Here is a 23,688-nt window from a genome sequence, read left to right as displayed (position 1 = left end):
TCCAGGGTGGAGAGGAAAGAGCAGCTGGAGAGGAAGTCAGGGACAAGCAACAAGGAAAGAGGTTGCAGACGTTGGCAGAGCGGCAGGAAAATAAAAGTCTTGGGGCAAACAGAGTGTCAGGAGAGGAGATTTTGAGTGTGGAGTCATTCGTTGTGAAAAACAATACAACCTAAAAAAGCTGACACGACAAATTTCAACTTTTTAAAGCTTTTTAAATCACAGGATTGGGTTATACCAGTGAGTCTCAATTTTTTGTCCTGGTGACCCCTTTCACATAGCAAGCCTCTGAGTGCAACCCCCTTTATAAATTGAAAACACTTTAAAATATATGTAACACCATTATAAATGCTGGAGGCAAAGCAGGGTTTGGGGTGTAGGTTGACAACTTGTGACCCCCCATGTAATAACCTCACGACCCCCTGAGGGGCCCTGACCCCCAGTTTGAGAAACCCTGGGTTATACCAACATTACAAATGTAGGTAAGAGTCACAAAACCCCCCTTGTAATTGAAAAACAAAGATTTTAAAACACTAAACAAAGCAGCCAGGAAAAAGACCTCCCTAGGAGAAGTAAATCCACAGTAGCTGACAGGCTTTTGCATCTTCTTGCATGATCTTCATTCCCTCCGAAAATCAAGTCACTTACTTAGGTACCTACATTTTGAAAACTTGTCTATCACAGACCATATTCTCAGGAGATGTAAATTATCATAGCTCAGTTGACTTCCAAGGAGCTATACCAGTTTACTCTACCTGAGAATAAGGTCCCACTTCTCTTCAAGATTTCTACATTCTGTCCAAAACCTCACTAAAGACCCACTTCAGTAAAATATGCATTTGCTTTCCATGGCTTAAAACCTGCATAAGATAATATGGCCACCTATAGGGAATACTGATGCCATTAAGGATCACACTGGACACAAAAGTTATTGTTTATCTTGCACCATAACAGAAGCACGTTACATTACAACATTGTATTGGAGGTTGGTTATCTGGAGCTAGATTCACAAAGGGACTTAGAAACTGTGACACTGAGTATCACAACATCTAACTTTTATGTGCCTAGAAAATCACTGAGCTTCACAAAGCCTGAATTAGGTGCTCAGGCTCCCTATACTACAAATGGAGACAGGCACCCAAGAGTGGGATTCACAAAAGCCAGCATGCTGCACAAGGAGCCACCTAACCTAGCCCATGGGAGATGTGGAGGAGAGGGGTGTTCCCTTAGCCCTGCCCCACTCAGAGAGTTCGATGCCTATATCCAGGCAGGAGGGAGGTGCCTTTCTCTGCTTGGGAGTTTCAGCTATGAACCCTCTCCTGGAATCAGGCATTCGTTGCAAGAGGCCAGGGGAAGAGGACATTCCTTATAACCATTAGCCCAGTGTTTCGGGTACTTACCCAAGATGCAGGAGACGCATGTTCAATTCCTCTGTCTAATGAGAAGGCATTTGAATAGGGGTCTCTCACCTCTCAGGTGAGTGTCCTAACTACTGAGTTGTGGGATATTCTGATGTGGGGCTCCCTCAGTCTTTCCTGTTTAATTATTTATCAAAAGTGAAATGCCTTCGACAGCCACTAGAACCGGGGGGACTGGATCCTGGGTCTCCCACATCCTGGGTGAGTGCGCTCACCACCAAACTACAGTATAGAGTCATTCTTTCCCCCTCACTCCAGATGATTTGTGTGAAGGTAGGCGTGCTCTGAGCACACCTAGTGGGTCAAGCCCCGCAGGTGAGTTAGGTGAACGAACACCTCTTTTCCCCCGGGGTTAGATGGGAGCAGTGAGTATGCTCAGAGGCAGAACCCTAGGCACCTAGGGAACTTTTATCCTGAAAATTTAGGCACTGAGTGAGATTAGGTGCCTACAGCGTTCACCGGAAGCTGAGAAAGGATTTTGTGAATATCAGCATCACTTAAATCTGGGATTTAAATGCCTAACACGGCAGCTAGGCACCTAAATCCATTTGTGAATCTGGGTACCACAGGCAACAGTGTTTGGTTTCAATGTATTTATCTTCATTATTTATCTCTGCATGGACTTCGCAGAGGCTCTAATCCTGCAAATACTTGTACATGCTTAATTTTACACATGGGAGGAGTCCTACTGCCTTCAATGGGATTCTCGCAGTTGCAAAATTAAGCATATTTATAAGTGCTTAGGATCACAGCCTAAACTGGAAGGTGCTGAGATTACTAACAAGAAGAAAGAAGTAATCCAAGTGAACCTAAAGAGATTAGACCCAGGGCAGGAAACAGCAAAAACAAGATTTGACTTGGAAAAATGAAAGCTAATACAGCTGGTGAAAATAATGCACAATACTGATTTTCAACAAGAAAAAGAAACCTGGAATGCAATAATAGTGCATTGGTGACAGTGGACAGCAATGCACCTGAGTATGTACTGAAATATGACAGCAAAACAGGCCAATCCAATTTAGGGCTGAATACACAGAAATATCATGGAACAAGGAGGTAATCTCTTTCTATAATGTTCTACAGTGATTTATTTCTATATGGTTCTGGTGTGACCACACTTGAAATGCAGTGCACATAACAAGGCACCTCATTGCCAGAAATATATTGACAAAGTAGAGGAAGTTAAGAAAAAAAGCAATAAAAATTATCAGAGGGCTGAAGGAAACCATTTTTGAGGAGAGATTAAAACAGTAAATATGTATATGCTGTCCAAGTGATGACTGGGGGGGCGGGCATGACAAGAGTCTACAAATATTTATAGTGTGTAAACACTAAGAAGGCAGAAAAATTATTTAAGGGCAGTACAAGTAGGTATAACTAGGAACGACAGGAGAAAAAATACAGAAAGAAAAATGTAGGCTGAAGATCAAGAAAACTTCCTGACAGTATTATATTAGAATGTGGAATAGTATCTAAAAAGAAATGGTAGAAGCATCAGTATCTGAGACATAAAAACTAGACTGAACAAAGCATTAGAATACGTACTGTAGGGAACAATCTTGAACTGACAGGGAAATGCATGACAGGATGGCATAACAAGCCTTTCCATCTCCATAAGTAATTTTTGGAATTCTATAAAACATCACAAAGCTGCAATGCAATGTCATGGCATCAACCCTATTCATAATGTCATTAGGAACTTATTAACAATTTCATCATAATTTAAGATGAAAGAGAAAAAAATGATTTTGTCAGTTAAATTTTCCTTGGAGCATGCAGTTTAATAAAGTTAAAGGGGTAATTTATGTTTATATCATGTGTTCTTACTGAAAATGTAGAACTGGACACCATTCAAAGACACAGCACTAGTCATAGGGTACAAAAATAATATCGAATTAATTCTATAACCATAACAGCACCTGGGGAAATGTTCTCTAAATCTGAGATTTACAGTATTAATGTCATAATGGCTGGTTTTACAGAATATTGCACAGACCCACTAAAATAAGATGGGTGGCAAAGACGCATGGTAAGATTACCCTCTGTCTGTTTTTTTGCCTTGTTGTATCCCTTTGTCTGGTCCCCAGGTCTCCAAGGTGTGTTACTGGTTTTGCATAGCAAACTCTTTCTTGCAATATGAGCTTGCTGCTCATGCAAGTTCACATTGCTAGTCCACTCTTCCAGCACCTCTGGTGCTCTGCTCCCCATGCACGCAATCAGAGGCAGTCAATCAATAGTGCCAGAAACAGAGGAGCACCATGGTTAAGTACTCCTTCAGCACAGGCATACCATGCGGGTTAGAAGGAGGTAAAGAATGATGCAGCAGAAAGGGGAATCTGGAAGAAGGAGAAAAGTGGAGTGGGGGCAGATGAAAGGGGAAAGAGAGGGAGGGAAGGGAGGAAGGAAGGACAGAGAACAAGGTGGGGGAAGGACTAGATGAGGACAGAGCAGGGGAAGAGAAGAGTAGAGCTGGCAAAGGGGAACAGACTGGAAATCAAGGGAGACCAATCGACAAAGGGAGTACAACATAGGAAAGTGAGAACAAGATGGCATTTGGAGCAAAAAGGACTAGGGTAAATAGAAAGTAGAGGAAAAGGAATACAGGACAGTGGAGAATAGGAGTACTAAAATGGTATGAAAAGAGAGAATAGTAAGGGGATAAGAGAAACAAGTGGGGATAAGAGAGATAACTGGGAGATAAAAGGGAGAGGAAAGGAGGGACTAAGATCAGCTAGAAGATCACACACTGATTACTGTGCTTAATAACAATTCTTGGCTCTGTGTTAGAAGGATGTAGCTTATTCTAGAGGACGCAATTTAGTAAGAGGAACAAGGACTGGGGCTTTATTAGGGCTTGTCTACACACTAAAGTTGTACTGCTTTAACAATACCGGTCTAGTTAAAGCAGTACAGTCCCCCTACTGTGAATGCAGTCATATTCATATAAAGGTGCTCACACCAGTACAGCTCATTCCCATACAGGAAGGGAAATAAGCTATATCTGTATAAGGAACCTTTATACTTGTCTATCATGTCCACACTAGGAGTTGTACCTGCGTAAGTATTTCAGTAAAAAAAATCACCCCTAACCAAAATAGTTATACTGGTACAAAAAATGTGTGTAGGCCAGGCTTTAGAGTGAAGAAAGGTGAGGCTTGATCCAAATTTTGCATAATAGAAAAGTGGCAACCACAGCATAGAGCTGAAGAGACCTCTAAATTGTCTTTGTACAAATGTAGCTAGTGTTGAGACCAAACAAAATTTCAGCACAGTATTTAAAATCTTTGACAGGTCTAATCCTGTGAGGCATTTCATCAGAATATATGTCGTGTGTCAAAAAATACATGCAAAAATTACGTTAGGATGATTTCAGTACTGAATTTTTGACTAAAAGTCAAAATTCTAAATAAAAACCTTCATAACTGGGTTAAAAAAATCAGTGAAGCATCAACATTAAAAACACTAACAAATTTATATGTGCAGTTATTGGTCATGAGTTTTGGGGTTTTTCTGAAATGATAAACAGAGTAATGCCCATACACATCTCACAAAATAAAATTATATTCCACCCTTCAATCTGACATTTTATGTGTCATTATACTACAAGAGTCGAATACTCACAGGTTTTCGAGTTGGTGTGACTTGAACAGAATGGTAAAATTCCGGCTGAACTCTGCTGTTTTTCTTGATTTTTCTTTTCCTTATGGAAGTTTCTTGTTCACTCAAGTGATGTACTTCTGCTAGAGGCTGTGTTTCTTCAAGGCGAGGTGCTACACGTCTTCTAGCATGACGAGGACTTGGTCTAAAACCCTATGACATAGAAAAGACAATTGCAATGTTTGACAATTCTCAGAATGCAGCAACATAACAAAAAGAAATAACGTAGAGGATTTTATTAATTATTAGGACTAGAGAGAAAAACACACTGAGGATGAAGGTTTACAAATATTGTAATCATAAAATTAGCATGCGGCAGTAAAGGGACAGTGTTAAGTAGTTTAAGCATCACATTTCTCTCTCTCATATATATATATGCAGAGCTGGTGGTTACATCTTTAATTAAGGTTGTTTAACATTTTTCATTATAAGCCTATGTTTTCAGTTGCTTGTATCTTTGCCAAACTCTATTCAGATTAAAATTTTCTATAAGAACATAAGAACGGCTGAACTGGGTCAGACCAAAGGTCCATCTAGCCCAGTATCCTGTCTACCAACAGTGGCCAATGCCAGATGCCCCAGAGGGAGTCAACCTAACAGGTAATGATCAAGTGATCTCTTTCCTACCATCCATCTCCACCCTCTGACAAACAGAGGCTAGGGACACCATTCTTTACCCATCCTGGCTAATAGCCATTAATGGACTTAACCTCCATGAATTTATCCAGTTCTCTTTTAAACGCTGTTATAGTCCTAGCCTTCACAACCTCCTCAGGCACGGAGTTCCACAAGTTGACTGTGCACTGTGGAGGAAGAACTTCCTTTTATTTGTTTTAAATCTGCTGCCCATTAATTTCATTTGGTGTCCCCTAGTTCTTGTATTATGGGAATAAGTAAATAACTTTTCCTGATCTACTTTCTCCACATCACTCATGATTTTATATACCTCTATCATATCCCCCCTTAGTCTCTTCTTTTCCAAGCTGAAAAGCCCTAGCCTCTTTAATCTCTCCTCATATGGGACCCATTCCAAACCCCTAACCATTTTAGTTACCCTTCTCTGAACCTTTTCTAGTGCCAGTACATCTTTTTTGAGAAGAGGAGACCACATCTGTATGCAGTATTCAAGTTGTGGGTGTACCATCAATTTATATAAGAGCAATAATATATTCTCTGTCTTATTCTCTATCCCCTTTTTAATGATTCCTAACATCCTGTTTACTTTTTTGACCGCCTCTGCACACTGTGTGGATGACTTCAGAAAACTATCCACAGGCTGAATTGTTTTGGAGAATTCCAGCAAAAATGGTTCAGTCAAAAATCAGTAGTTTGCCAATGTTAATTTTTTTGCTAACCATTTCTTTTAAGAGCTCTACCACTTCCAGGGTTTGGAGGAGGAACTTGAAATTTGGCAGCAGAATATTCCTCAGGTCAAGGGGCTGTCTTATGCTGTCACCACAGATTTGGCCAAGTTATGGGCCTCTGAAAATTGTTGTTTGACATGCTCAGTAAAGCTTATTAGAGGCTTACTGTGAAAATCTCTGAACATGCTTCCAGCTCAATGAAGCTTAATTCCCACAGGCCAACTACACCAGGCTGCCACCCCAATCCCTACATGCTAACTGCATTAAGCATGCTCCCAGTATCATGAAGCTCCTACAAGCAAATCACACTGACCATGCTCCAACCCAACACACACCAACAGCACTGAGTATGTTCCCAGCTCTTACTGAGCCTGGGAATAGAACCCAGGTCCCTAATTTATCTCATCCACCTAGTCACACTGCTTTTCAGAATACATGTGTCAAATCCTTGGCTGTGGGATCTGTAACCAAAAGATCATGTTCCATTTCACAGCCCAAACTAAAACCAAGAATTCCTAATTCCCAACATTCTTCTTGTGTCTACAAAATAGCTGTGTGAGCTACTGTCAGTGTGTGTGCTTCATCACCCTGTAATGGATGGCCCATGTAGAAAATAACACCATTGCTACCAGCAAGTCTGTACTGTGGTCCTAAATTCCAACCATGCTTTTGTCCCATGCAGGGCTGGGTGGTGAATAAAGTTCCATAGGATGTAATTTCTGTTTTTTCCGTTTTATTTTTTTTAAACCAAGTTAATTACAATAAAAATTATGTTAAAAATGTTATTTAGGTGACAAATTCAAGAAAAGTTAGCAAAGACCAGAATTATGGGTCCCTATGCAACCTTAATTTGCTCCCTTTGTGCCTATGCATTCTGAAACAGTCTTTCATTACATGATCACATATTATTTGTTTTCCCTTACCCATGCCTCATTCAATGCAGAGGATGGTCAGTGAATGAAGCAGACATTTGTAAAGAAGAGAAAGGAATTACACTTGTGATTAAGTCACTCCACTGGGACACCGGAGAGTTGGGATCTTTTCTTGGCTCAACTTCAGACTTCATATCTGATGTGGAACAAGGTTATCATAATACATGTGCAAAAAGAGCTGAAATAAGGTGCCATGGCTAACCTTATTTCTGACATTTCCTAACTTTTGGATACTTGACATAGCCACCCTGACATTCTTTTAATATAGTTTTTGCATGTGAGAGAGAGAGAGAGAGAGAGATTTTTATAACTAAACTGTGGAACTTTCCTTTAAAGAACATTCATTTCTGTGGAGTAGGCAGGGTGTTTGTAAAAATCACTGATCTTGATTTTGCTCCCTCTGAAGTCAAAGGCAAAACTACCAGGGCCAAATTCTGCTCTTAATTATACCCTATCCAATTCCAATTGCACAGGGTGTAAGTTACAGCAGAATTTGGTCCTCAACTTCTTCAACACAAGAAGGATCATATCCATACTGGCTAGCAAAAACAGCCTTATGTAAGGTAATGCAGCCAAGAAACCTGTGGATTTTGTGTGATCCCCAAATATTAAAAGATGTAAATCCATGATGCTATGTCATACTATTGCAAGGGAAAATCTTATTGCCCCAGTTTCTGTTCACCTGCACTATGAAATAAACAACAAATACAAACAATTTAGGATATTTAGTCAAATTAATCAAAGTGAAAATTAAATGAATGAGGGAAAAATAATATAGCACAAAGAGAACTATTTATATAGTTGTTCAAATATTTAGTTTCCAAGTGAGGACCTTCTCTTTCTGTAAAAACAGGAATGTACATCAGCAATTTTAATCCACTGTCAGGAAAGTAACTTTTAAGGATGATATGACTAGTGAACCCATTCTGAGTTCTGAATGAGTTTGAACTCCAAATATATGATAAATTTCAGCTACAGATACAGGACTGGCTACTGGCTGAAGCCTGCTCATACGCAGGGCACATTAGCCATTCCCCCAGTTCCCTCAGAGCCGGATACAATTCTCCAGGATTGCATATTTATGTAACACAAGTATTTGGTAAAAGCTAAGCAGCTCTAAAAGCGCTTAGAGATGCGTGCCAAAGAGGGATTTAAGTGTGTGGATCTCTCTCACTGAATGACTTCATGTCAAAAGAGCTTCTAGGTTTAATAATTAAATATTTTGTTTAAATATTAAAAACCCACTGATGTCTCTTGGAAAACGCTATAATCTATTTTGTTTATGGGCAATGCTGCTCATATGTATCTTCCCTTGTTGTTTATTGGTAGAGATATTAGCAAGAAAACAGGATCTTTGTCACGTTAAGACCTCATCTGCTTCTGAGCTTATTCTCCACTTAAAGTCATAATCTTCTGTTTGCGGTATCACAACTGGTTGCTCTGGAGAGGATTATGATGTGATAAATGCGAAGGATCATGATTTCAGGTGGGAAGTAGGAAGCAGGAGGGAAATGCATTCCTTATCAACAAAGATAATGAAAGACAGGAGATGTCCTTGAGCCAAAACCTTCAGTGCCTACTCAATCCTGCAGTGGAACCTTTGCTAGAGTAAGGGCTAAGAACTGAAAGATTTGGCTCCTTAGTTATAAAAAATGAAGAAAGAAAAAATGCAATATATTGGCTTTAGTGTCAGTATATTTTTTTCATGTGAGCTGATATTGCTGTGCTTAACGCAAAAAAAGGCTTGTTTGTCAAGAAACTAAGGAAGAAACTGTCTGAAACATTAAAATTGCTAGCTATTTCCCTCTATCTCAATAATGCAATAAACAGGCCTCCGAAGTACAGGGATAAAAAAAAAAAAAAAACAAGTAGAGGCTTAGTCTAGGAATCTGCAACTACAGCTCATCCCAAAGAACAAGAAAAGATGCACCACTCCACAGTGGAACAGAAACAGACATGCTAGAGGGAGTTGCAAAGTGCTAATCAATGTGAGTGCAACTGACTTACATTGCATGGATGAACTTTAGCATCTCCATTTTCCCTGGTGATTTGGTCTCAGGCACATACACATAAGGACATCATATGCCATTCACTGAAGGCTGTGGGACATTTTGCTACATTCTCAAGAGCTCTGATTTAACATCTAGAATCATGTTGTCTTTAACATACTAATGCCTGTGCGATTCTCATTTTTCCACTGTGATTTCTCTTCCAGAAGGGCAAGCCTTATATTTCAGGTTAAATAACGTATATGCTGACACACAGGAGGCCTGTTTATTGCATTATTGAGATAGAGGGAAAGAGCTAGCAGTTGTAGTGTTTCAAACAGCTTCTTCCTTAGTTTCTTGACAAAGAAGCCTTTTTTGCATTAAGTACAGCAGTATCAGGGAATTTTAAAACAAGAAAGGAAAAAGATCAGTTTTCTTCTAAACACTAATGTAGTGGCTGAAAGGGCACAAGGACCTGCACAATCTTTCTTTCTTAAAGATGTGGTAGCTCAAAAGTGTTTCAGTGGCCAGAGTCACGTATTTCATACATCTACAGATTTTGTTCCCTCTCTTATCATCCCTCTTTCTAGATTATTAATAAATATAATAAAACAACACTAAACCTTGGTGGAAAGGAAAATAATTACCTTATTTTTTTGCTGTCATGTTAATAGTTTACAGATGAGGGCATTTTGGATATTGCATTGTACCTTTTTCTCCCTCATTTCTACTATATGTTTTTTCTTATCTTCTTCTGACATTCTAAATAACACTTTCATAAGAAGCAAGGATGTATCCAACGAAGTGGGCATTCACCCACGAAAGCTTATGCTCCAATACATCTGTTAGTCTTAAAGGTGCCACAGGACTCTGTTGCTTTTTAAGGATGACTATGGTATCACTAACACCAATTCATTTGTAGCTTTAGTGAATTGCATCTTTGTCTGTTCCATATTTTCAATGTGCCATCTTATTTATTTACTCTGGCTTTCTCGATCTCAGCCATTTCCTTTTCCTTCATTTTAGGCTATTGGTTATTCCTGGGCTTGAAAACAAATTATACTCTTTTCCTAAATTTTTCCAGGGAGTACGTAGGTTTTCCATGGGGAGTATTCTGGATGGGAGACAAATTAACCTGATTTAGCACATGCTTGACTTTAAGCTTGTGTGTGTTTGCAGTGGCACTAAACATTAACTCTAGGAGAGTCACTAAGTGCATTATCCAATGTCCACTGAAGTAACTGGAAGTCTTTGTACTGACATCAATGAGCATTGGATCAGGGCCCAAACCTTATGGCAGAATTCAGTAGTCTACAGGAAAACTGCTGGTTAGTATCAGGACCATTGAGGGCACTAAGAAGAATGACAACAGACCTCAGTTGTGTTTGCTAATATTTTTCCAGACATCAGAGTGAGCCCGTCAGACTACAGCCACTTTTGCAATAGCACTAATGAATATCAAAATCAAAGGAAGTCAAATGGAATACCCAACACAGTGCTATTTCACTTTTTGACAGTGGTTATGCACACATGAGAACTGTTATCTATTATTACTGTCAACTAATGGCCTCAAAAACAGGCTTTGAATTGTCAGTTATTGCCTATTTAAAGCCTAGAAACTTTCATGTATATGCAATCTAAAAATTCTTAAGACCTAGAAACACTAGTGTGCATAGCATTATAAAAATTCTCAAGACGCCAGATTTCTGAACAACCTTGAATATGGGCAAAAATGGAATTAAATCCTTTTCTTGAAGTAACTACTTAACAAGGCAGGTGTCTTATTAAATAACTCCAATGTATCATATTCTGCAGCCAACTGAAAGACAGTTTGGAGAGCCTTCCTGCTATTCATTCAAGTGCATAGGAACTTATCATTATATATATAGTTTCTGTATATGTGTGTATTTTAAAGAGCTGTTCAACTCTAAAAAGTGACTGTAAAAATAGCATTCTGGGTCTCCCACTTTATCATCCCTCAATGATTTCCATATTGAATGTGCTTGGCTTACAAATAGAAAGATATTCTATCTAACTTTCAGCTCTGCAAACTCAACCTACAATCTGGGATTCAAACAGAATTATTTCTTTCTCATTCATGGTCACTCTTAATAAAGGTGCTACAAACCAAATCAGGCCTTTAGTGACACCAGTGCCATACCATTGCTTTCAAGAGGCTTGCACATTGAAACTTAGTACATAATTCTATTCATGGAAGAGAAACAAGCTCACTCTCTTCACTGCTAAAAAAAAAATATATGTGCTCTTAACTCAGGTTAGGTAACGCGTGTTAGCTAACCTGGATTAAAATAGCAGTAAAGATATAGCAACTCTGTTTTTAACTTGGGTTAGTAGCCAAAGTTCATCTGCAGGCTCCCCTATTGGCTTTAATTTAAGCTGCTAACACAAGTTAAAAGCTGAATTGCCCTGTCTTCACTGCTATTTAAGAACACACCTTTTTTGGCAGTGAAGACTTGCTTAGTTATACTGGGTCTGCAGGGCTAACAGAAACAAAACACACAGGTATGTGATACTTTGAGGATCCAACTGTTGGATTATTTAACAACCACAAGTACAGGCACCTACCTATAGGTGCTTTATATGAAGTGATGCTTAACTGCATTATGCTTTTGTAGCACTTAGTATATTTGTTATTAGAAAATCAGGACTCCAGTTACTGAGGTGACACTAGTGTACTTCAAGCCAAGAAGTTTAAATGGGATATGGATTTTTCAGGTACAGAACAGTACATGTGTATTTAAGTAGAGCCGATGGTCCTTACTGATGAGATTGCATTTGCACAGATGTAAACAAGAAGTCCATTTAAGTCAAGGGAGTTTCATGAGCAAAAAGTGGGTGAGATGAGTTTGGGCCTCGTGCCCCCAAAACTCTTCAGTAAGAGATGTGAATCACTAAGGGTATGATAATTTCTATTTCAAATTCCTTACAAACATGATATATAAAACTAGTGAAGTGGAATTTTACTTTAAATAGAGATGGGTAAGCAGGTGGTAAAATATCAGGTAGTCACACCTTTTGCATACTTCCTAAGTAACTTAAAATTATCCTAATGATAATCAGGCAGCTACCTATGTTTGGCCATTTTATGCCTCACCCAATAAATCCTAGAAGCTGGCCTGTTCTCAAGTTATTCCTAAAAAAATCTCAGAGGTGAGAGCATGTCCTGTCCCCTATTTCTTCACTAACTTTGTTACAGCTTGTCCAAGTGTCTTCCCCCTTTCACTGGTGCATTCAAAACCTACATCAGGGATTGATACCCTCATTACAATCTTTTTAAAAAATTAGAAAGCAAAGAGTCAGATCTGGTTGATGCAATGGCCACTGATGAGCTAGAATGAATTTAACTGGCTTAGAATATTTCCTGAGCCAAATGTGTAAGAACCTGCAGGATGAGAAGCTGGGACCATGGGGCTCCAGGCCACTCATACTTTTGCATTGCAACCTGAAGCTCAGGCTTGGTATTTGCCGGGGTACACTAGGAAGCTACAAACTGCAGGAAGTTTCACTGCTTATCTCCTGACTGCAACATTGTAACTGGCCAAAGCCGTCCACGACCCAGCCCTGACTCTGGGCCTGACAGTTTGCTCAGATCCCCTTTGCCCCTCCAACTCCTTCACTAGGGTTGCCAACTTTCTAATTGCAGGAAACCGAACACCCTAGCCCTGCCCCCTGCCCTGAGGCCCCGCCCATTCTCCAAGCACCACCTCCGCTCACTCCATCCCCCCTCCCTCCATCACTCACTTGCTCATTTTCACTGGGCTGGGGCAGGGGGTTGGAGTGTGGGAGGGGGTGAGGGCTTCGGCTGGGGGTGTGGGCCCTGGAGTGGGCCTGGGGATGAGGGGTTTGGGGTGCAGGAGGGGGCTCTGGGATGAGGCAGGGGGTTGGGGTGTGGGAGGGCATGAAGGCTCCTGCTGAGGGTGAGGGGCTTGGGTTGTAGGAGGGATCTCCAGACTGGGGCCAAGGGGTTCAGAGTGTGGGAGGGGCTCAGGGCTGGGGTAGGGGTGTGGGGTGCAGGAGGGGGTTCGGGCTCTGGGCGCCTCTGGCTGGTGCGGTTCACAGGGGCACTGGGAGGTGCTGATGTCAGGTGGCCCCTTAAATAGCAGCCACACCAGTGCTGCCCTGCCATTTCCCAGGCCTCAGAAGCTACGTTATCTGCCATGAATCCTGGACACATGGCTCGGCCAGCGGACCGAGGACAAAAGTTTTTCCTGTTCTCTGGAATGCGGGGGGGGGAGGAGGAAGAGGGGGAGAGAATTCCCCGCAAGTGACACACAAATACATACCCCACTGCTGCCCCTGGCTCGCTGCATCCCCAGAGTAGCCCAAATCCCAGCAGCTTCAGGGAGAGAGCTGCTACAGGCCTCCTCCTCACCCCCCACCCCCCTGCCATTTGCAGTGACCAACAACTGCTCTCCTTCGTCCCCCCCAGGCCGGCCGCTGACTGGGGCCTGCGCACTCAGCTGCTGCCCAACTCTGCTTGGATCCGTTCCCGGGGACAGCAGTCCAACTTTAGCCCCATGCTTCTGCACAGCTCATTCATCTCTGGGAGGAGTCTGACAAGACCCCAGCCCCTTATCTGCTGGTCGCATGGTTCCGAGATGAGCCCAGCGCAGCAGCCCCTGGGGAGCAGTGGACCGGGCAGAGAGGGAGCTGAAGGCACTTCCTAAAGGCCACAATGCCCACTCTGCACGGAGCCCCCAGCCACCGTGGCGGCTGCTGCCCAGGGTTAACCCTGCCAGCCCCAGCCTGCAGTCAAATGCCTTTCCCAGCCCCTCTGCTGGGATCCATGCCCTGCCCACCGGGGCTCACACCACCCTCAAGCTCCACAGAGAGAGCTGCTGCAGGCCCCCTCCTCATCCCCCCGCCGCCAACCAGACTTTTAACAGCCTGGTCAGCAGTGCTGACTGGAGCAGCCAGGGTCCCTTTTTAACCAGACGTTCCAGGTGAAAATCAGACCCTATCCTTCACAGAATATGGAAGGGGTGGTCTGCCCTCTGACCAGCAGTTCCCCAAGGGCCTGGAACCTGTAAGACCAAGTCACCAATCTGCAGACAGAACGTCGTACTACAGAGCCAAGCTACACAGTCCGCAATGGAAGCGCAGACCCTGCATGAGCAAGTACCCTGCTCACAGGGAGAAGCAGCTACACTGGGTACCTGAGCAAACCACCATCACCTGAACAGGCTCCCGCTGTCCCACTTCCCAAACGGCTTGACAGGAACCTTTGGAAATTCCAGGGGGTTCTGAATAAATCCAGGCTGTCCTTCCAGCTCCACCACAGAATGTACCCCACACATCAGTGGGACTAGTAGTTAGCCTTCTCACCAGCTAAGAGCTCAACTGGGCTCCCCCAACATTGGCACAGAGCAGCCCAATGCTCTCTGACTGGGACACCTTCCTGCAAGCCTTCTTGACCATCTTTGACAACCCACATCACGTCCACTCCACAGAGGCTGGTGGAAACAAGGAACCTATTTTTGAGCCCCCTGCCCCCTCAAGCCTAGTAAATTTGTCAATGCCACAATTCGTCAAGACCTGAGCTCCCCCATCCAGTCCACCCTGAAAGAAGACCCACACATCCAAAGAATCTAGTCTATGCCATTAGGGAGTAAGATGCTCTGTTCCATGTGGGATGGGGTACATACTTTGACAAGCACATAGATGTTCCCCCAGAGAGCCCCTGACTGGAGATGCTACAACGGTGCCATGATGCTCCATTGGCAGGTCAGTTTGCCCATTTTTTCTGGTGGCCCCACAAGCGGTCTGAAGTCCAAGCTTACATGGACTCCTGTGAGTGCTGTGCACACAGCAAGATGCTCCAGACTAGACCACTCAGCACCTTCATACCCTAGAGACTCCAACTAAGCCTTGGTCTGCCATCCCCCTAGACTTCACCGTGGAACTCCCAGCATCTGATGGCCACACAATAGTCTTACCTGTTGTGGACAGTCTGACTAAAAAAGACCCACTTCATCCCCTGCAACTATCTACCCTCTATCAAGGCTTCTTTCAAACTCCTGGAGCTGGTTCATCTTCATAGACTTCCAGAATACACAGTTTCAGCCCATGTCCCACAGTTTACTTTTCACTTTTGGTACTAAGTATTCTGGTTACTGCATGTCTGCCTATTGACCTCCACCACATACCACCCTCAAACAAATGAACAAACCTAAAGTCTGAGCCAAGTACTGTACTGGAACAATATTTGAGACGTTTCATGAACTATCACCAAGATAACTGCTCCACACTTCTGTATGCAAAATTTTCATATAACAATGCCAACCATGCCTCTACAAGCTAGAGCCCATTCTTCAGATTCCACTCTCATTTTCATCTGGCACTACAAGCAACCACCCCAAACCCAGCCGCCACCAACTGGGTCCAACAGAGCCATCCATCTCAGACAGGAGGAGCTCAAGAACCACCCAGAAGAGGTGAAGAAGGCTTACAAGAGGCATGTAGACCATCAGTGTTAGGAAGCTCTCGTGTTCAGAGTAGGCCAGAAGGTAAGGTTCACCACAAAGCTTCTCCAGACCAGTCAACCTTTCCAGAAACTTGGCCACCAGTTCCTGGGACCCTTCCAGATATGCCAACAGATCAACCCAGTTATCTTTAAACTACAGCTTCCCCACTACCTCAAAATACACCCACAAAATACAACCTCTCCAACGCATCAGTGATCTACAACCCATCCTGGACAATGATCCCTCACTTTCACAGACCTTGGGAGGCAGGCCAGTCCTCGCCCACAGACAACCCGCCAACCTTAAGCATATTCTCACCAGCAACCACGCACCATACCATAACAACTCTAACTCAGGAACCAACCCATGCAACAAACCTCGATGCCAACTCTGCCCACATATCTACACCAGCAACACCATCACAGGACCTAACCAGATCAGCTACAACATCACCGGCTCATTCATCTGCACGTCCACCAATGTTATATATGCCATCATGTGCCAGCAATGCCCCTCTGCTATGTACATTGGCCAAACTGGACAGTCGCTATGCAAGAGGATAAATGGACACAAGTCAGATATCAGGAATGGCAATATACAAAAACCTGTAGGAGAACACTTCAACCTCCCTGGCCACACAATAGCAGATGTAAAGGTAGCCATCTTACAGCAAAAAAACTTCAGGACCAGACTCCAAAGAGAAACTGCTGAGCTTCAGTTCATTTGCAAATTTGACACCATCAGATCAGGATTAAACAAAGACTGTGAATGGCTAGCCAACTATAGAAGCAGTTTCTCCTCCCTTGGTGTTCACACTTCAACTGCTAGCAGAGGACCTCACCCTCCCTGATTGAACTAACCTCATTATCTCCAGACGGATTCTTGCCACCATATTTATACCTGCCCCTGGAAATTTCCATTACATGCATCCGACGAAGTGGGCATTCACCCACGAAAGCTTATGCTCCAATACATCTGTTAGTCTTAAAGGTGCCACAGGACTCTCTATTGCTTTTTACAGATCCAGGCTAACACGGCTACCCCTCTGATACTTGCCACTTTTTTATGTTTCCATTCGGTAGCTCTATACTGAGAACACCTTTCCTGATCAAACCACACCTCTGCCTCTACTAGTCAAAATCCAGAGTCATGAGGAGCATGCCATCCTTGATTCCCAACAGACACGCGGTTGCCTGTACTAACTCATAGACTGGAGGGAGCCGGCTTCCCATGTTCATGTCCCTGACCTAGTCAGGATGTTCAATAGGACTCACCCCAACAAGCCTAAACAGACATCACACCAAGAGGGGGACCTGAAGAGGGAGGTGCTGTAAGAACCTCATAAGGATTCCAGGCTACTAACACTTCCCCATTGCCACCGGATGCTGAGGCTGGGTTTCTGCTGGGGGACCCTGGGAAGCTAGACATTGCAGGAAGTACTGCCCAGTGGGGCCTGAGCAGCCCACTGATTGGCCCATACTAGTATATTAACCGGGAAGACAGCACAGGGAGTTTTCTCTGTAACAATACAGACTGCCTGCTTGCTTTGCTACAGAACTTGCTGTGAACCCTAGACTCCAGCTCCTGACTCTGGCTCATCCCCAACTCAACTACTTGTCTCCTGTCTGCAACTCAGCACCTGACCCTGATTTCCTGGCATCCTCACCCAGCTTGATCCGGATTCCATTACTTGCCTCCTGTCTGCAAGTCTGTGCCTGACCCTGACTTCCTGGTATCTTGACCCACCTCAACCCTGACTCCAATACACATCTCCTGACCACAATTTGGTATCTGACCTGTGCACATAGGCTGCCCAGTGGCTGGCCCTTTCAGTCCTCTGTTACTGCCCTTTTCTTTGTTCTCCTAGTCCTGGGAGATTCCTGGTATGTATCATGAATCAGGAGTGAGGGATTCACTAGCAAACTTGTCCTTTTATAAATTAAACTTGGAATTTTAGTGTTAAAAATACAGCACTGGAAGGGACGAAAGAAACATTTCAACTGTAACAGAATGAAAAACACACGGGTAATACATAGCTACTGTGCTAGCTACCCACATCCAACAGGTTAGTCTGGAAAAATGAAACACTTCTGTCCAATACTTCCCTTTTGAAAGGTTATCGGTGAGGGAGGAGTTCATCATGCTCCAGTCAGCAAATATGGGTGGCCTCTCGTAATCCTGCTATGAGTAAAATGGCTAGAAAATTCACCAGAGATTTAGCAGAAATATGAGGAGTCACCTAATTGTAAGTAACTAGTCCAGGGAGACACTTCGTCTGAAAAACTACAACAATATAAAATTTAACATGGCACACATTAAGCGGATTAAAAGCTGTCTAACTGATAAATCTGAAAACGTAATTGTAAATGGGGAATAATCAAGCGGGTGTGTTTCTCTCCTGCAGGGATTGTTTCTTGGCCCTTTATTACGTGATGTTTTTATTAATGACCTGGAAGAAAAGATAAAATCACTGATAAAGTTTGCAAATAACACAAAAATTGTGGGAATGGTAAATAATGAAGAAGACAGGTCACTGATACAGAGTGATTTGGATCACTTGGTTTGTTGGGTACAAACAAACAATATATGTTTTATTATAGTTAAATGTAAATGTACGCATCTAGGAACAAAGACTGTAAGCCATATTCGCAGGATCGGGAACTCTATCCTGGGAACCAGTGACTCTGAAAAAGATTTTGGGAGGGGATGGATAATCAGCTGAACATGTGCTCCCAGTGTGACACTGAGGCCAAAAGGATGTGACTTGATTATAATCTATAAGGACCTACATGGGGAACAAATGTTGGATATTGGGCTCCTCAATCCAATGGTTGGAAGTTCCAGATTCAGACTGGAAATAAGGAGCAAATTTTCAACAGTGAGAGTAATTAACCACTGAACAATTTACCAAGAGTGGTGGTAGATTCTCAGTCACCGGCAATTTTTAAATCAAGATTGCATGTTTTTCTAAAAGATATGTAGAGCTAGAAGGGGAACTGCAAAGTGAAGGTTTATGAAGAGAAGTGGTCCCTGAAGAAGGGAATTGGGGTTGGGTAAGAAGACACAGCTGAACGTTTTGTTTTTCATTTGGGGAAAGTCAGATCAGGCCTTGCATCTTCTTCAGCAGCCCAGACAGCAGGAAGGGACCCTACTCTAGGGAGGAGGGGCTGTACCCAGGGGCTGTACCCAGCTTAAGGCTGGGTGGTAGATTTGGTTTTTGTGTTTGGTCTTAGGAACTCTCTGTTAATAAAGAAACCAACCCCCAAGAAGGGCTGTGATTGGATGAGCAAGGCCACGTGGAGTTTTGTTTAAGGAGCCCTGATGAAGAGGAAAACAGGGATAGGACACTGCAGAGGCAACTCTGGCCATGAGGCAGTGCTTGGGTGGTAGCCACCGTGTTACAAGGGTCTACCTGTGGCATTAGGAGCTCAGTGTGTGTTATCAACTGGTGTGCAGTATAACTGAGGTTGTGACGTCATCAAAATTATATATTTCTAGCAAAGTAAACAACAGGATTTACTAGAGGGATGTATGTGACTCTGTAAATACAGCTACAAAACCTGAGAGGGGACTTATAAAATTGCATGTATGGAAAATGAAGTAACAGGGACAGTTGCTAATTATGGGCTAGATTCTTTTCTCCTTACTCAGGCATTGTATCCCTTACTTGCAGGGAGCCCTGGGGCTGTATGAACTCATGACGGTGGTCTGGGCATCTCTAGTGCAATCCTCTTTCAAAGGGTGGGAGGTGTGGACCTCTGGGGGCTGCTGCTGCAGTGATACAATGCCAATATTTTAACAAGGACCAAGTGAGAGACCCCTCCAGCGTTTCAGTGTGCTGTGGTCAGGCTGCCACACTAGTAGCATTCCAGGAGAGCACTACAGGAGGCAAGGAGGCTAGAAGCCAGCACAGAGACACAGAACTGCCTACTTCTTCCAAAGGAAGGCAAACTTCGTCCTCCTTCATAGGAGCCTTCAGAGGAAACTCCATAAATGAAACCTTGCAAATTTTCCTGGCCTCTATGAGAAAACCATCTGACTCTATTCTGTTAATCATTACTATAATTATTATGATAGTGCCCCAAGGATCCAGTCAAAATTAGGACCCATTGTGGTAGGCACTATACAAACACTATTTACAATCTATCTATACATGACAAACAAAAATGGACATACAAGATACATGCATATGGTCAATGGTACATAATTTGCTAGTTATTTGCTCAGTGTCACATCTTCTGTACGGGCTATATTCTGAAAGCAAAGGGAAATTCAGGATTTGTCCTCATATAACATAAAGTTATATATCTGTATATTCCCATCTACAAATGTTTTTATGCACATGTATGAAAATGTTTTATTTTTGTCTCTGATTTTGTTTTCCCCCATCACACTATTCCTTGACTCTTCAACAGTTAATATAAAATAGTTTAAATATCCTGGGGGGAAATGTGTCAAATACAACAGAAAAAATATTTTCAAATTGATTCAGCCCTCTGAGGATAGGAGACAATCTTTGAATAGGTGAATGCATCCATTTCTCTATTACTGTATGCTTCTGTCTATCCTTGAATGTACTCCCTCCAATCAAATACAAGACTGTAATTCAGCTTGGAGGCTCTGTGGATTTTTCTCTTCACTCTAGCAGTGTGTATCTTCAGTAGTTTATAAATAACTCTAGAACTCTTGTGATGAATTATAGCACAAGTGTTCCAAGACTATTCATTGTAGTCTTTAAGAATATCCAGAACTGTATTTTTAGCTAGTTGTCTTGCAACTAGACTCAACAGTGGGATGATTGTGATTAAAAAAAAATGCTCAAACACAGTAATGATTTCTTTATATGAGTGAAGAAGGCAACAGTTGTTGGCAAAGGTAATGTACAGATTTGCTGAGGACTCACTGTTTTGGTATAATATGTATTCAGAATACTATCAAGCATTACCTAACATTCTTGTTTGTTTTTTTCTTATGAAAATTTCCATTAGACTTGCTGACCTATTTTTAGCACCAGACACATGTGTCTTATCTAAATGACAAGACTGAATATATATTATGCAACAGTGACTATTTAGTATTCTAAGCTGAAAATATAAGGTCTGTGAAATCAAAACTTCAAATTGTTATTCAGTTGCTAAAGCTGTGGTTAACATATGCCGCCTTCTTCCATAAACAGGCTCTTAATAAAGGATCAAATCTTGCTTGTCTTACTCCTGTGACTAGTTCCATTGGACCTGCACCTGATCCCACTGAACTCAAAACTCCCCATGAATTACAAAACTCCAAAGGATTTGTATGAGACCAGGATCAGGCCTATCGACTTCTCGATAGCGCTACTCACTGGCCAATGGCCCCAAATATTTTATGATAGATGGTTCATCATAAATAAATAACAAACGATACTACCCAATGCATTGCTACCTACATGCAGAAATTTCTGGCACGAGTACATTTATCCCTACTATGGATTTTGGAGGCCACATGTTTTCTAATTCAGTGGTGGAGAAAACTGGAAAATATTCAGAGAAAAGATTTAAATCTATAGTAATATTTTTGCTCTACCTTTGAAAAACATCAAGCTGTGGTGTAGCATTTATCACAAAGATTGTTTTCCCTTTGCCATATTGCCAACCACACATATTCAAAAATCATGAGCCAGCCCCCCCAAGTCATCATCAGTGGCCGAAAAATCAGAAGATTTTAAAAATAATAAATTTGGTTTCATTTTATTTGACGTCTTGTTTTTGAGCCTTTGGGATTCATGTTTTCAAGCTTTTCTCCACAACCATGAGAGCTAGATGCTTACTTTTTCACAAATGAAAGATGAGATTCTCACATGATCTCATGACTCCAGGAGCTGAAGTTATCAGAAAAACCCAAGTACCTCATGACTTGGCATAAAATCTCAAGAGCTGGCAACACTACCAAGTCAAATGTAAACCTTTAAATGATAGATTTTAGATGCTTAAATATATGGTTACCGTATCAAATCTAACTTTAAAAAATAAGCTAGTATAAAATGGAACTGGCTTGATGGGTCCAATCTTGAAGTATTTACTTAGAGAGAGATCCCAAAACTCCCAGAACCTGATTAAATAAGTGAATGGTTGTCATTTGGAGTTTTGAATAAATAAATAAATAAATAAACAATGCCTCTCAGTACTTACTTGGGTAAAACTCCCATTAAGCTTTGTTGGCAGGGACGAAACCCAAAATATTTCCTTCTCTAGCTGTTTCTCTGAAATTTTCTTAAAATATACAGATAGGATAACTGCATCAACCAAAGCCTGATTTTTGCACTCATGCAGCATATACAGACCCTTGGAAATTAGCTGGTCTCTAGTGACACTGTGAATAGAGGAGGCAATTTACAAGTTTATACCATTACCAGTTCCATTGGTGTTTCCCATGTTGAGCACAGGGAGTCCAACTCAAACTGGTAGAAGCTTCAAAATGGAGTGAAATTGTTAAGGGCAACTGCAGTAACAATCGCTTTACTGTTCCAATAACTATCAAAGCCAAAACAGCCATTCAGGTTCAGTGAAAACTACACAACTGAAAATCAGCTTAAATTGGTTGTAAATGAGTGTCAGCGGGGCAGGTGGGGAGAGAGGAATCTGTTGTATCTTACAACTACTCAGATCTTCCAGTTGGTTGCTTTTCCTGCTGCAATCCTTCGTTTTAACCCCCTAGATGTCATACCAATTTACCTTCACGAGGATTTATGCCAATTTACCTCTTGCTTTGACCTAATGCGTAATTTGTTTCCAACAACAAAAATCTGAAATATCTGTGTAGTGCTTATAATATACTGCTGAGATATGTGTTTTGCAAAGACTTTCAAAACTTGGAGGTAATTTTACCCCCAAAAAAGAGCACGGTACTCTCATGAAATTTATCAGCAGAAGCCAGAATTCAGCATAGGATGAGTTATGGAGTATAAATAACTGTTCGAAGTTAATATCCACCCTTCCATTACCTCATCAGAGATGTGATTATATTGCTTTACAGTGTTCTGTCCTCATTAATTTTTAATTTGGGGATAATGTTTTAGTACTAAAGAGAGCAACGGATTAATAGTGCTCACTAGAGACAGTCATAATAGGCATGTACCATGCAAGCTATAGTCCTGACAATGAACTTCAATACTAAATTGCAACACCCATTTTTCCAAATCTGAGTCTCTCCTGGCAGACTGCCAATCATGCAAAAATTGCCAATAGTTCTGTGATTATGGTAATCATTCTCGAAGGACTACAATTGGACCACCAAATGCATGTTCATGTCTGACGTAAGTCACATTTGAATGTAGATCTCAGAAGGTGAATAACTAATGCGTAAACCCATTCTGCTATTTACCACAGATCCTGTCTCTCATTTATTAAGGCATATATAGCTATGTTTAATACACCTCTACCTCGATATAACGCTGTCCTCGGGAGCCAAAAAATCTTACCACGTTATAGGTGAAACCGCGTTATATCAAACTTGCTTATATCAAACCGCGTTATATCAAACTTGCTTATATCAAACCGCGTTATATCAAACTTGCGCAGCCCCCTCCTCCCCCCGAGCGCTGCTTTACCGAGTTATATCCGAATTCATGTTATATCGGGTCACGTTATATCAGGGTAGAGGTGTATATAACTAATCATAACTAGAACCAGCCAGCCACAGCAATAGAAAATTATAACCACTGCAGCATGACTTTACAGTCACTTTTTGGGCAAGAAACTACAAACTCCAACTTTCCAAATACGATTCTTTGTCTTTTGTCAGATTTTATATGAATTGATATAAAGTCCATAATATTTTGTGCTATAGTACAAAATGCTAAACTTTGCTAA

At 41.9% G+C, this 23,688-nt stretch overlaps 1 protein-coding gene across 2 annotated transcripts in view; it reads right to left on the bottom strand.

The window, feature by feature from the left end:
- The window catches only part of DST (dystonin), a 432,436-nt gene that overhangs the window by 405,176 nt on the left and 3,572 nt on the right, over window positions 1-23,688 (bottom strand). For both annotated transcript variants that reach the window (XM_054022022.1, XM_054022027.1), the window contains exon 3: window positions 5,037-5,225. In XM_054022022.1, the coding sequence (XP_053877997.1) occupies window positions 5,037-5,225 (189 nt within the window). The remainder of the gene's footprint in view (window positions 1-5,036; window positions 5,226-23,688) is intronic.

This window comes from Malaclemys terrapin, chromosome 3 (genome assembly GCF_027887155.1).
Source record: "Malaclemys terrapin pileata isolate rMalTer1 chromosome 3, rMalTer1.hap1, whole genome shotgun sequence".
Lineage (NCBI taxonomy): Eukaryota > Metazoa > Chordata > Testudines > Emydidae > Malaclemys > Malaclemys terrapin.
This window is presented reverse-complemented; position numbering and strand designations above follow the sequence as displayed.